Source organism: Alternaria rosae (assembly GCF_020736505.1).
Source record: "Alternaria rosae strain MPI-PUGE-AT-0040 chromosome Unknown BKA58scaffold_1, whole genome shotgun sequence".
Taxonomy (NCBI): Eukaryota; Fungi; Ascomycota; class Dothideomycetes; order Pleosporales; family Pleosporaceae; genus Alternaria; species Alternaria rosae.
In genome coordinates this window covers 4,692,318-4,706,278 of record NW_025763570.1, presented here as the reverse complement: position 1 = coordinate 4,706,278, position 13,961 = coordinate 4,692,318, and the positions used below count along the sequence as shown (strand labels likewise).

At 51.9% G+C, this 13,961-nt stretch overlaps 5 protein-coding genes across 5 annotated transcripts; 4 read left to right on the top strand and 1 right to left on the bottom strand.

Annotated features, from left to right (window-relative positions):
* Positions 1-299: 299 nt before the first annotated feature.
* Positions 300-2,750, top strand: BKA58DRAFT_434851 (cytochrome P450; the record flags this gene model as incomplete). The annotated part of the gene is made up of 4 exons (XM_046173294.1): positions 300-543; positions 597-1,008; positions 1,060-1,806; positions 2,153-2,750. 4 exons carry the CDS (start codon positions 300-302, stop codon positions 2,748-2,750), a joined length of 2,001 nt encoding a protein of 666 aa, XP_046031983.1.
* A 2,855-nt stretch (positions 2,751-5,605) lies between these two features.
* Positions 5,606-6,514, top strand: BKA58DRAFT_416923 (ankyrin repeat-containing domain protein; the record flags this gene model as incomplete). Its single annotated transcript, XM_046172610.1, has 1 exon — positions 5,606-6,514. Exon 1 carries the CDS (start codon positions 5,777-5,779, stop codon positions 6,512-6,514), a length of 738 nt encoding a protein of 245 aa, XP_046031982.1. The 5' UTR covers positions 5,606-5,776.
* Positions 6,515-7,006: 492 nt separating this feature from the next.
* Positions 7,007-7,762, top strand: BKA58DRAFT_30275 (uncharacterized protein). The gene has a single exon (XM_046166945.1). It carries the CDS (start codon positions 7,257-7,259, stop codon positions 7,641-7,643), a length of 387 nt encoding a protein of 128 aa, XP_046031981.1. The 5' UTR covers positions 7,007-7,256; the 3' UTR covers positions 7,644-7,762.
* Positions 7,763-9,507, bottom strand: BKA58DRAFT_30290 (uncharacterized protein). Its single transcript, XM_046166950.1, has 2 exons — positions 8,904-9,507; positions 7,763-8,818 (listed from the first exon to the last, which is right to left on the bottom strand). The coding sequence occupies exons 1-2, from the start codon at positions 9,269-9,271 to the stop codon at positions 7,882-7,884; spliced, it is 1,305 nt and encodes a 434-aa protein (XP_046031980.1). The 5' UTR covers positions 9,272-9,507; the 3' UTR covers positions 7,763-7,881.
* Positions 9,508-10,091: 584 nt separating this feature from the next.
* On the top strand, positions 10,092-12,414 carry BKA58DRAFT_30286 (DHHC palmitoyltransferase-domain-containing protein). Its single transcript, XM_046166949.1, has 2 exons — positions 10,092-10,443; positions 10,548-12,414. The coding sequence occupies exons 1-2, from the start codon at positions 10,245-10,247 to the stop codon at positions 12,149-12,151; spliced, it is 1,803 nt and encodes a 600-aa protein (XP_046031979.1). The 5' UTR covers positions 10,092-10,244; the 3' UTR covers positions 12,152-12,414.
* The last annotated feature ends 1,547 nt before the right edge of the window (positions 12,415-13,961 follow it).

The following is a 13,961-nucleotide window of genomic DNA, read 5'->3' as shown; positions in this document are numbered from 1 at the left end:
ATCCTGTAAGATTGCGGCGCCCGTGCATTACATTTTTGTGTTCGCGCTCGCCTCGTGATGATCCAATTGCAATGACTTTGCGTGGTACTTTGGGTCGTGCATTACATTACATTAACATCAGCAACAGAAGAGCGACCTGTAAGCATCCTGGACCACTCAGTGACCAGCAAGCGCAATGACTGTCACGCATGCTTGAAGTCAGCACTCTGCAGCTTCAGGTGCGCCTTCGTACAGCTCGAAAGCTTTGATACAATATGTCTGCGCGAACGGGCTACCGTTGAGATCCTTAGAATCCTGTCATGAATCAACTCTTACACAGCCTTGTGTCCTCAACCTACGGGCGGATTGGACTTGTTTCTAGCGTGTTATTTACGCTATACGTGCTTTACGTCTCCATCTATCGTCTCTACTTCCATCCTCTGCGAAGCATTCCAGGTCCTAGGCTTGCTGCATTGACGCAATGGGTTGAAACGTATTATGAGTGTTTCAAAGCGCCGGGAGGGCAATTCTTGTGGGAATACCAGAAATGGCATGAGAAATACGGTATGTCGACACGGTCCGGAAGCGACTACTGTTTGCTCACCACTTCGCTGCAGGGCCTATCGTGCGTGTTAGCCCAAACGAAGTACACATCCAAGATCCCACTTTCTACGATACACTGTATGCGCAGTCTCGCCACTCAGACAAGCTCAAGCATCTCGAGCACCGCTTCAACAATGAGATGTCCTCGTTTGCTACTGCTGAGCACAGTCTTCATCGTCTGCGTCGTAGCGCGCTCAACCCATTCTTCTCCAAACGTAAGATTACTCAGTACTCGCCTCACGTCCAGGGTCATATGGATCGTCTCTGCAATCGCATCGACTCCGAATTCATCGCCAACGGAAAGACGATGAACCTGAATAATATGTGGGGCGCCTTCACCTCGGATATCGTCGTCGGATACTGTCTCGAGAAGCCCTATGACTTCATCCTCAACCCTGACTTTCGCGCCCAATTCTCTGACGCCATGTATGCTGCCTTATGTTAAATCACACACGTATCATGACTAACACGCTCCAGGGTTGATCTCCTAGACCCCGTTCACTTCATCACCCAATTCCCATGGATGATCAAATCCCTCAAGCTGCTCCCAGACTGGCTCGTCGTGCTCCTGTCGCCGCCAATGCGCTCCGTTATGACCTTCAACAAAGAGATGGAGACGCAAATCCAAAACGCCAAAGCTGTGCACGCATCTGGGGAAAAGACAATGGCCATCCCATCTCTTTTCACAGCCCTACTCGAATCTGACCTCCCGCCCGGTGAACTCTCCACCAAACGCCTGCAGCACGAAGCCATCTCCGTCATCGGCACAGGAATCGAAACAACAATGTACACGCTGTCGACATGCTCGTACCACCTGCTCGCCAATCCCCAGACGCTGGCCAACTTGTGCGCTGAACTCGACGCAGCGATTCCAGATCCAAATCACATCCCGAATCTCGACGCGTTGACGCAGTTGCCGTACTTGACTGGCGTGGTTAACGAAGCTCTGCGATTCGGCTACGGCACGCCTCAGCGCATCCCTCGCCTCTCACCAACACCCGTAGTCTACCACACCCCCGAGATGGACTACCAGCTCCCTGTAGGTACCATCGTAAGTATGGACAATTACACCGCCTCTCATGATCCAAGGATTTTCCCCGATCCATTCGCGTTCGTGCCAGAGCGCTGGGCAAACGATGCAAAGGCACCAGATGGAAAGGCGCTCACAAAGTACCTGGTTGCGTTTGGGCGCGGAACGAGAAGCTGTGTGGGCATGCAGCTCGCGTATGCCGATTTGTATATTGGTATTGCGAGTTTCTTTCGGCGGTTTGAGTGCGCGCTCTTCGAGACTGGGCGCGATGCTGTTGATCTGTATCTTGATAGCTTTGTTCCACGTGCGAAGCCGGGGACGCAAGGAGTGAGGGTTGTTGTTCAGGGGAAGCGATAGCGTTCTCTTATTGTTGCGCCGCGGGGGTAGTTGGACTCGGTACAGGACCGACGATGCCCGAGGCTGTGCACGCTAGACGCTAGGCTGCAGCACTTCCACCGTGGTCCTTCGACGCGTTGAATGCCATACAGCCTGAATCTCATCTTCCTGTGACAGTAATTTTGATACTCACGAACGCGAAAGTGCTATGAATGTTGCTACGGATACCGCTACAATGCCTGCTCCAACCCCACCTCCTCTTCCGCCTGCGCCAAAGCCCGCCTCAAAGGCCATAAACCTGAAAGTATCAGCGCCACTATCTCAACTAAAGCATGGTCGCAGTACAAATGCCTTACAAGTACCACCTGATCAACCCTTTAGTCCTTGCTATATGTTCCTGTACGGCTCACTTATGGACTCGGAAGTCCTACAAGCGGTCCTGAACCTCCCAGCGCTCCCCACCACACGACCTGCGACAATCTCCGGCTTCAAAGTCAAAATGTGGAGTACATATCCAGCGCTCATACCTGGCGATGGCGATGAGAAGGTGTCAGGCGTGATGTGGAAAGTAGAGAAGGAAGACCACTTCAAGCGTTTACAGGAGTACGAGACCGGTGCTTACATCTGGACTTGGTGCGAGGCGACTTTGGATGATGATAAGACGGTACTTGAGAAGTGTCGGACGTTTTGTTGGGCTGGTGATCCGGATAGTAAGGAGCTGGAAGATGGGAGTTTTGATCTGGCGCGGTATCAGAAGGTACTCAAACCGTCCGTTGTGAGGCGGCGGCCTGCTGAGTCCTGATTGTGGTCAAGGTCAAGTCTCAGAAGAACATTGGCAAGCACTTAGCCGCGATAGAGAAGACACGTTACACGTGCTTTGTAGCACGCTGGAAGATTGCATATGTTTTCTACATACGTCCGCCTTCCCACGTCGCGCAATCTTTCCACATCTTTCCCAATGTAGGCAAGCTAACGCTCCTATATATCCTCCGCATTCACCATACTGGCTACACCAGCGAGGCCTCAGTCCCCTTCCAACCCCCCAGTAGACCGGGCTCTTCGCACTCTGGGCCGCGCTTCGAAGAGTGGAACGAGGTATCCAATTTTGGTACATCGCTGAACTAAAGTCTCATATCTACTTTCTATCAGCGTTTCATCTGGCATTGGGAAAGATGTGCTTGAATACCTCTCGACTCATGGTGCATTGCGGACGCCATATCTTCGAGCACGATGGTCGTATGTGTCGACCACGTGTGGGAGCGCCGTTGCGGAAGCAGAATATTGCCTCTTGATATAAATACACTCGGCGTGTATGTATGCGTCGGAAGGAGACTGCCATTTCCTAGAACAAATTAGTCGCGGACTAGTATTGCTCGAGAAAATGCATACATACCATGGTTTTCTCGGTCTCGACGTCGTATGCATAACTTGTATAGGAGCCGTATAGTTGGTGGACATGTAACGAGCAGGGCCACAATAGCAACTATGGTTTGAGTGTCGAGTGCCATGGCTTCTGAAAAATATTTCTGTCTTGGATCAATTGGACAATCACTGAAGAGTGTACAAATTCTTTGATATGAATCAGTGAGAGTCCTGCCGTTGTCTAATCTTGCTTGGGGCGATGCTTAGCATAAAGCATACGCCCGAATGTAAGTGATTGGCCAGCCGTGCCATACCCTGGCACGGAGCGCAGCGAATCCTTTGAAAGGGTTAGATGCAACCCCTAGTCGGTCGGAGGAAGGCTCAGGCTGTCCAGATGCTCAAAGGTTCACCTCCTGTTATCGTGGACATTCACGATTGGTCGCAGCCAGAATCTCTCTCAAGAAACGTTGACAGAGAGGTGCAGACTGGCCGTGGCCAAAATCATCAATAAAGCAGCTGAGAAGATCACGGTATATAACAGTCCTCGATCGCTCTATGCTCACCTCAGATGAGAGATTTTGGCATTAGCTTATCAGATGGATCGCATTGAATTGTGTGGCGTCGTACCTCACATGTGGTAGTTTGCGGCTATGCACAGGCAAGCAGCCTACGGTGGGGTGCTATAAAAGATTTGGGCATGATCCAATCATTGAGAATCAGGGATGAGTAGGTGCAGTCTATTCAGATTGGTTGCAATGCGAGAGCGTGATCGGTCGATGATTTTGAGAGTGACCAATAGAGAGCCGTCTGCCTTACAAGGTTACTGCGCCTTCCTGCTGGATAACTGATCAGACATCTGTCTCAGCGTCACAATTGTGTTCAGTACATTCTACAGTTACTACGCTGGAGGCCTCAAAAATCCTTATAAACTCGTCAAGGCTCGGGCCTACATCTGCCTATTACCGCTTGCCGCTGATCCGTCGCTGAAGAGCAGTCGTTCGAAGGCCTTCACTTTCAGCTCCACCCACATCGAACAGTTGAAGTATGCCTCGAAGACAGTTAGAAGAAGAGACAGAATGGACTTCGCGAAAGAACGACATACTTACACTATTCGCCGAGCAAGGCAAGCCGTTGGCTGAGGTCATGCGTGAAATGGCCAGGCGAGGATTTGAAAGATCGTGAGCGATAGTCGACACCAAGACGTACTTTGCTAACTGATCATAAACCGAATCGCAGTACGAGAGATCTTTCAGAAAATGGGGTATTTCGAAAAATGTCCGGAAGGAGAAACAAAATTTGATTCTCGGTTGCCCGGACAAGAGGAAGCGCCCAACCAACGTGAAAGTCAATGGTGCAGTGATATCGCAGGCTAGACTAGAACGGCAAAGTCTCAGAAAACGCGAAATGACTTTCGATTTTTGCGAGTCGAGTAGGTAAAGATCCGTCGTTGACAATGTCAGCTCACTGACAGAGCAATCAGGATTACATCCTTGTTCGCCTTCTGCAGTGCCATCGGACATTGATATATTTACACCACTGCCGACCATCAATAGAGCCTGTCCGGCGCTGAGCGAGGAGCCAAAGGGTGACGAGCAGCTTGACGAAGGAGCTTCCGCAGTTGTCAGTCCCCGAGAACCACATTTACCGGCAGGACAGGCCGACCATGCGGTATCGCCGACTGTTAGAATTACCGCTGAATCCAGCAAGTATGATGAGATTGCTACTGTAAGAACGCCGGAACGCAGAAGTATGCCACTGCCGCCGTCACATCCCGTCCCATACAGCTTGATTTACACATGTCCACGATCATTACATACCTACATGCGCGTATCCAAGTTTTGTCAGAGAGGACGAGTTTTCTGATGCTATCCCTCTGTCAGAGAGATCCGGTCTTCGATACTTAGCCAAGCAGCTCACTGAACAGGGTATCGAAGCGGGTACAATCAGCTTCTCCACGCGTTCGCTCGTTACACACAAACAAAAGAAGATCTGTACGACACTTTGAGAGCATTCCATTATCACGGGGAACGTGGACTATTCCTTGGATTACTATGTATCATTAGGTCATACCCAAACTGGAAACGTCTTTGTGAGCATTGTTTGTTCGAAGCAGCGAATGACGGTAGCTACATGGTGGTGTCCGAGCTGATCGAAGCAAGTGTGGATGCAGATGCCAAACGATCTCTCAGAGGCTTATACCATCCACACGCGTTGAACAGGGCTTTCAACGCTCTACAAATCGCGGTTAATAGTGGCGACAAGCGCTCAATCGATAAATTGAACAAGCTGGACGCTATCGTTCTCACGGAAGATCGACACTTAAACTACGATTTCCTCTATCACACAATTACTTCAGACTCCATGGACTTAGTAAAGTCATTGCTTCATCGGACAGCACGATGACCATACATCAAACAGAGAGGAATTGCGGCACTTGTTCTCGCTGTGGGACCGTCATACGACGAGATGATCGACGTACTCCACGAGGCTGGTTTCAGTCCTTTCTCCAACCTCTACGAAAAGCCTACCCTACTTGGAGAGAGACACTTTAAAAGCGCTTTTATGGTCGCCTTACATGCTGTTAAGACCAGATATCTTGAAAAGCTTATAAAGTTTCCTGATCACGGCCGCAACATAGGAGACCGCCATGAGCGACTACGTCAACTGACTGCCGGAAACCTCTTTGCTCGTTGTTCTGAGAACTTCGACCTCAGCAACATGTTCCTAGGCTCCGGGAGGGATCCAGACGATATCAAACCAGCCATGAGATACGACTATATACAACAGTACCTTTATGATATGCTGGAAGTAGCTGTGAAGTGTGACGACTGTGATCAGGTAGCGCGTCTTGTCAAGATAGGCGCCACTGCAAACATTCTACACGAATACACATTTGGTACATGGCGCACGAAGACACCCCTTCTGTGGGCGGTGAAAAGAGAGGGCGTCTTCATGGTGCGCCAACTGATAGCGGTTGGAGCAGACGTCAATGCTTCTTCAGGGTACGATCATGCAACCGCGCTGCAAGTTGCAGTCGCCTTGAAAGATCTTGAATTCGCTAGCTTGCTGATCGGAGCCGGGGCTAATGTAAATTTTTCTCTAGAAGCTCACGGCAAGACCGCTATTGAGATCGCTACTGAAGTAGGCATTGTTGAGATGGTCCCTTACTTCCTAGAATCAGGAGCTGATGTTCGGGGACGGTGAATACAATCTACAGAAAGGCATTGTTTAGGGCGCAAATGCCTGGACATAATTCCGTGGTGGGTTTACTACAAGAGTGGAAGAGGCCCAGATATGGAGAGCAAGACTGCGATGCAATTGACAATATCATGAGTTCGATGACGCACGGTGAGATGTATTTCCCGAATGAGGAAGCTAGGTTCGATTATCTGGAAAGGGGAAGATCTGACACAGATACCACAGTAGACACTACAGACGAAGAGTGAAAGACTCGCGAGCAAGGGACCGCACGCAACCAAAGAAGCAGAGTTACACTGCTGCTCCGCAAGACATCCAAAACACCAACAGATCGGACCCAACTCTCCAGACCCGGTACCCCCGCACAACCGCGAATTCTGTCTTAGCCATCACACGTCAACTCCGCAACATCATTACCTTCCTCGCCCCCTTTCACACCTCTAAATCTGACTCCCCCTCCCACCCCAGCGCGTGAACAACGCCTCCTCAAATCTCCTTCCCCTATCGCGAACACGTGGTCATCGGCCCTAATAAAGCTTACTTCACGCCCAGACACCCTACATCTCGCACCCCCAAGTCGCGGCAAGGATCTACATGTCACTTCCGTACTAGGATAAGGCTTGCTTTGTCCGCCATCCGAAACAGAGCAGATCGTCAGGAACGACGGAAATGGACCAACTCAACCTGTTGAGGACGGCATGGAAGATGTGGGATTTTCTGTGCTTACTTTACGGTGAAGAGGGAGTGGATGGTGGATGGGAAAAGTTTTCCTGGTCGTCGGGGAGTTTGGTGGTTGATCACTGATCATATTATTGGTTTGCATTGGTGTTTCGCTGTGACGTCGGTGATTGCGCGGTGGTTGAGTACGGCCCCACCTGTTGGAAGTGGAGAAGTTTGGTATTGCGATCGTTGGTGTTGTGCTGCCGTGTACCGAATGAGCGGTGATACTTTTGCATTGGAGTTTTGGGGGATGAGCACATGTACGTCATGGATAGTGGTTCCAAGGGAAAAAAGCATGAGAAAAGACAATGTAAATTTGTTTCGTGAAGCGCTCAAAGTAACGTCGATAAGAACTATCGTAAACTGTGACAAAAAGGCGGTCTTCAAACCATGCCATCGCATTCATACGCCTTGATAGATGAAATCGCCGCTATGGTATATTGCCCTAAGAAGTGTAGAGAAGAAAATCCAGAAAGATCATGTTGCGCCTTGTCCAGAGGCTTCATGTAGCCGATGAAATCCTACTTCTTACTCCAGTTAAACGCCCATAAATCCCTTGGTGTCTATAGCGCCGGGTATCCTGTTAAGATGTGCTCGTCGTGAAATCTAATATGTACGTGGAAGGCGACATGTGATTTTGTGTTGAGGGGTTCTCATTTCATCGCTTTTTGAGGCGGGTATGTGATCTCGTCTCGGTCCTTGCCTTCTTTGAGGCAGTTGCCTTGTCTTGCGACTTTTTCCTGTAGGAAATGTAACCGATCGGTATCGTTTTCGTCGAATGCGAAGGCTCCGCTCCAGAATCCGCAGTCAATGTTTGTGGTCTCGTTTCGGTATACGACCTGCGCTTGGGCTGCCAGGTCTACTGGTGGTAGGCTATGTTCTTCGCCGAGCTTCTCTCCGATCGAATCAATCTCACTTTTCCCTGGCATGTGGTGGAAGAGCTCGGAGTTCAGCGTCCAGCACCGTAATCCGGGGCTTGGGTATTTGCTTCGATTTCGAGGGTTGGCTTTCTGCCACTCTGGTGTGGGAGATGGCGTGTTCTCTCCCTTGTTGCAGGCGTGAAGAAGGGCAACGTCGAATGCGCGGGGTCCCGACTTCTTCAGTTTCGGCGGAGCGAGATCGTTGAGGAGACGTTCGGCGGCGCGGCGGGTGACGGCGTATCCGAAGGAGCAGAGGGGGAACTTGGCTCGGTGCATGACGCGCGTCTTCTCAGGCATGCCCAAAAGGCGGAATAGGTCTTGTGTAAATGGGTGTAGGTTAATCCACGATGGAAGCGTAGGGTCTTGCCATAGGATGTGTGGCATGGCGCTTAAGTTGAAGGATTGGCGGTCGGTCTTTGGGCCGTCCTCAGTGACAATGTCAAAGTAGTCACCGCAATGACCGAGATAGAGCAAGTCCCAAGCATCTTGGTCGCCCCAGTATTGTGTGTGGTTGCTAGCGGCGTTGACTCCAGGGTGTTGGGCGCGTGGTGGAGGAAGGAGCTGGCGGGCAGCGCTTGCGGCAAGGGGTATCTGGACGCTGCGCAGACGGATGTCCCAATCGACGTCGTCTTCGAGAATGAGAGCTGTCTCGAGCCCTGAGTCCAGGAACCTAAATCATGAGCGAATCAGCAGCTGCTCTGTACGGACGAATGCATGCCAAGACGGCTGGCTGCCGGCACAGCTGGATGACTTACCAGCGCAGCGCGTTGTGGTGCCCTAACCACGCTAGTATCGATCCCTTCTGAGCCTTTTCCTGCCCGTTGATGAAGCGCTGGACGTCGCCTTCTGTCCATTCGGGCTGAGTCGGGATGGTAAGGTCGATGTCGGTGACATTGGCAGCTTGGAGGAGTGGCTTGCGGCGCGAGGAGCCATCCTTGGACACGACTACGACGGCGCCGAAGCCCAAGGTTTTGTTCGAGGGTATCTTTGCAGGGCGCGACTCAATGGAGGACATCCATTGCAGGTATATGCGGTCAGTGTCTCTGCTGTGGTACCATATTCCGATGAGGACGAGGACGAAGAGCAGCAGCAGCGGCGTGGGCCGCTTCCTGGAGGCAAGCATGTCTAGCTAAGGTAATGGGCCAAAAGTTGTTGCTGTTGAAGGAGAGTTGCTAGACATGTCCGCGAAGTCGAGGAGGTGGGGGCACGCTATCGCAAGAACAAAGTAGGCATTAGGACGTTGTGTGGCAGGACCGAAGCAGATCGCGCTGGGCGAGGGCCATGTCTAAATGTCGCAGGTTGCGGCGGGAGCAATACGGGAGCATGCCGGGGTGTGGCACCGACATTGCGTCTTGTAACCACTGTATCAGGCTACCTTAGATTATCGCGCATGCACCCGGGATTGCCGTTATTGTACGCTCGCCCGGGTGGATATAGCTCGCAAGAGGACGCGGCCGTCGCAGGCTGAGTGTGCGACGGCGCAGTTGAAACGGGCGAAAGCACCCAGCGGCGTCTAAGATTGGAAGGCCTCCAGAGTTCAAAGGCGCGTCTGACCTGCCACCTGTCCGGACGTGCTTGCGGCTCACTTTTGGTTTTATGACATGCATACGTTACCGTATCCACGTTGGCGGTTCCCAACAACGGCGTCACGTGGTCGCCGTGCCGAGTCGGTCGATCATAGCAAGGCGCGCCGCTGCGTACTCCGGGACACGCTACCCATCATGCGCCTCATTCAACCACCGATTACGACGCCGACGCTTACATTATACTACGACGACGACGACGACTAGACAACGACGCTACGACGAGTTGCAAACGGGGCCATCACGACGACGGCCCGTGACCATTGCGCGGCTTTGTTTCTATAGCACTGCCTATTCCATCTCCCAAGTCCGCCCTCTGCTTGCTAGTTTGTGTCATGCTGTGCGCCGCTGCACCCTGAAACTAGTCGTGCGCCGGCTGCTTGTCCTCCGCATCCTCCCCTTCTCCAGGCCGCCCGTCCTCGATCTGCGCCGTCCACGGGGTGACCCCAGGCACAAACATCCCCTCGCTACACCACCGCACCACATGCCCGGCCACTCGCTGCGCCCATAGACATGGCCACATTGGGCTCGCCCTCTCCCCCGACATCCCCCTCGCGAACCATGCGCCGCCGCGGCTGGGCCAGGAAGGTGGAGCGGTACTGCTGCACCGCCGTCACCTACTTCCCGCTGCTCTTTGTCTACGGCCTGACTTCATGGGCTGTATGGGTGCAGGCAGGCATCGGCTTTGTCCCGTCGAAAAATGTTTGGACGGGTGCGTCTCCCTTCTGTACAATACAACCAATGCATATCTGTCCCATGTCCAATGAGACCACTTTGAACAAGCACCCAGGACGCGACTACTGACACGTCGAACAGGAAAGTTCTCGTCCGCCCTCGGCGTCTTGCTCTATCTCATGCTCAACTGGAGCTACACTACCGCCGTATTCACCGACCCCGGATCGCCGCTCAATATCAAGAATGGCTACAGCCATCTGCCGTCCCAAGAGGGAGGAGAGATGCAGTACACGTCCTTCACTGTCAAAGCATCAACAGGTGAACTGCGCTTCTGCAACAAGTGCCAGTCCAAGAAGCCGGACCGCTCCCACCACTGCTCCACGTGCAAGCGCTGCGTCTTGAAGATGGACCACCACTGCCCATGGCTCGCCACTTGCGTTGGCTTGCGCAACTACAAAGCCTTCGTCCTCTTCCTGACATATCTCTCCTTCTTCTGCTGGGTGTGTTTTGCGACATCTGCGACCTGGGTCTGGAGCGAGATCCTGAGTGACGGACAATACACCGAGTCTTTCATGCCCGTCAACTACGTCTTGCTCGCTGTGCTGTCCGGCATCATCGGGATTGTCATCACAGGCTTCACTGCATGGCATCTATGGCTTACAGTCAGGGGGCAGACTACGATTGAGAGCTTGGAGAAGACGCGCTACCTCTCACCACTCCGAAGCACGATGAAGCACCAGCTCAACGACCGAAATTATGTCGAGGCGCAAGCAAACGGCCGCTTGAGCGTTGGCGACCAATTGCGCGAGATCCACGCGAACGCTCTCCCAGGAGTGACCAGACCTGAAGAAGGTGAGCAGCCTTCTCGCTCAACATCGCGTTCTCCCGTCCCAGGCCACGCGAACGGCTACTCCCACCCGCACTACCAATCCTACGAGTACCGAGAACGCCAGCAGAACCAAGATCGCTACGACAGCTACCTCGATGAGCGCGATAACGAGATGTTACCCAACGCATTCGATTTGGGCTGGAAGCGCAACATTGGGCATGTCTTCGGGCCTTCGCCGTTGAAGTGGTTCGTGCCACTGGTAACCACAACTGGAGATGGATGGTCGTGGGAACCCAGTCCAAAGTGGCTGGCAGCACGGGAACGGATAAAGCGTGAAAGGGAGAGAGAAGAGCAAATACAGAAGCAACGTGAGCGCGCTGCTGGTTGGGGTGTGGATACTCCTACCGAAGCAGAGTTCAGACGCCCCACTCGCGGTCCGGATGGTTGGATGCCCGGCCAGTACAACCAGCCTCCGCCGCGAGCCACACGACGACCAGAATGGCAAGCACCCATTCGTCAAGGCGAGCCGACCCAATACCTTACCACCTCGAATGGCATCGCCAAAGGCCCAATCGACGGACGAAGAAGTCCGAACAAAGCCGACCAAATACTAGGAAGAGAACGCGGCATGTACGCCGATGGCGACGTACAGCTCCAAAACATTGACAGGCGGAAGTTCGACCAATATAATTACATATCCGAAGACGAAGACGACGATTACGAGGTCTCCAGCGACGAGCAAGCCGTAGACCAGCGCAAAGCACACAAAGCGCAGACCGTGTCTGCGCCCCCGAAAGGAACGCAGAACTGGAACGATATACCAGACGGCTTCTTAGACCCAGCACCAAAAGGACAGAAAAGCACAAGTAGGGAGCGGCCACGGAAAAACGGCGAATGGGATGACTGGGGGACATAAAACATGTTTGAATATAATGGACACGAAGGCATGTTGGTTATGTTGATAAGTACATCTCAATGTTGCATAGCATGGCGTTTGTTGCATAGGAATGGAGTTTATGTCTAGTCTTTTGAAGAATGGAGATATTCTTACCGACGTCCTTTTGGTTTTTTGCGTTGCTGTCATGAGACCAGATGTAAGCAGGTGGTCAAGTCTCGCCGGTTCTGGTAGCTGACCAGGTAAGCAAACTTGTACTGTTGCACTAATATATCTCTGCGCACTCAAATCGCGATCCCTTTCTGAAAAAAACGTCTATTCCACGAAATCGAAATCAGCACACATGCCCATCACAACCGCAGAGCACAACACCTTCTACTTCATCACCAAACTTACCCGCAACCTCTTTCCTGGGCATAGCCTGTATGTCACCCGTGAGAAGGACGTCAACGACATGCCTCTCAGCTATCACGCCGGGGTAGCAAAGTATAAAGGCGAGGTGATGAAATATGTTCTCATGGACAGCGGTACGACAGATGAATGGATCAATGTATTAGAATCGCTCTTGGGAGATCTTGAGAATTATTCGCACGATAATTTCCAGTCAGCGCCCTCTTGCGTAAAGGTACCATCGCCAAACACCGGGAACAGAATAGGTCGTCGAGGCCTAAGACCAAAGTCTGTCTGCGAGTTAGCCTTTTGAAACACCAAGGACTTCACCGGTCACAACCCTTACCTTTACAATTAGTGGACAAGATAGCCTCCAGATTAGCCGGCTCGATTGTTCCATACGATACCGTTCCCAGAGACTTATACTCTACTGTAGCCCCCGTTTGCCGAAAATGGGACAAGAACAGCTTCATTAATCGTGATTCAGACTCTGCCCGGAAGATCTGCTCAAGTCGGTCGACCCCAAAGGGCCTTTGGTTCTACAATCTTGGAGCTGGAAGACAGTCGTGGGGGTCGCTAATAACCTGGTCTTCCTTCACAAACTTAGCAACGTAAGAGTGTGTAGGTGATGGATGGAACTTACGAGGGATCGTGGTTGGTAACAAATATATTGAACAATGAGCGCAACCAGTAACGCAGCTGCTACGACAACTACTACCAGCGTCATCATGTCCATGAGCTCGGAAAAGACAGCAAGAAGTTTGAGGAAGAGAGTCGGCGAAGAGCCGAGAAGTGGTTGGAAACAAAGATTCAGCGTTTGCGCATGCGCCGCAAGGGTGGAGCACTCCTTGTTGGGCGTTTGTGTAACGCAACACCAACACGCTACGATAGAGCAGCAGGCATTGAATGGGCCTTGCTTTTGATCCTCATCCTTCTTGGGTATTATTATACGTCGCGAAAGAATGTCTCATTCTTGCAGGCTTGCACGCCGCTAGAACATTAGAGACTGTTTTGCATGTTTGTCTCTGCTACCATAGCGAGCAAATGGTCGCATTTATATGAGTCCCTAACGATTAAAGTCTCGTCTCTACCGTCCAACTAATCCAGACAGTAAGTCATAATGAGCGTGATCTCTACAGAAAAAGCCGAACACGTAACCGGAGCTGACCACGGTACTCTTGTTTACGTAAGTATGCTAGCCGATAGCGTCTTCGGCGAGGAATACAAGGCAGACGTCCTAGTATATCCAAGTCCCTCCGATTCCGAGAAAGATAACTACCTGGCTACCCTGATTGCTCGTTCAGCAACACATTGTTCAAGGGTCTTCTGCATTGGCGTATATGACGGCACGATAAGAGAGAAGGCATTGCTGGGGGTACTGCATGACTTGGAGACGGCGGCATCGGCGAAGAATGAGAACAACACGAAGGACTTTTGGGAC

What these genes read in the sequence shown, in the direction of transcription:
- BKA58DRAFT_30275 (XM_046166945.1), top strand. Translation starts at nt 7,257, where the DNA reads ATGGTGGATGGGAAAAGTTTTCCTGGTCGTCGGGGAGTTTGGTGGTTG.
- BKA58DRAFT_30290 (XM_046166950.1), bottom strand. Translation starts at nt 9,271, where the DNA reads ATGCTTGCCTCCAGGAAGCGGCCCACGCCGCTGCTGCTGCTCTTCGTC. An exon ending in CACCACAACGCGCTGCGCTG is followed by an intron (nt 8,819 to 8,903) that starts GTAAGTCATCCA and finishes CTCATGATTTAG; the next exon opens with GTTCCTGGACTCAGGGCTCG.
- BKA58DRAFT_30286 (XM_046166949.1), top strand. Translation starts at nt 10,245, where the DNA reads ATGGCCACATTGGGCTCGCCCTCTCCCCCGACATCCCCCTCGCGAACC. An exon ending in GTCGAAAAATGTTTGGACGG is followed by an intron (nt 10,444 to 10,547) that starts GTGCGTCTCCCT and finishes CACGTCGAACAG; the next exon opens with GAAAGTTCTCGTCCGCCCTC.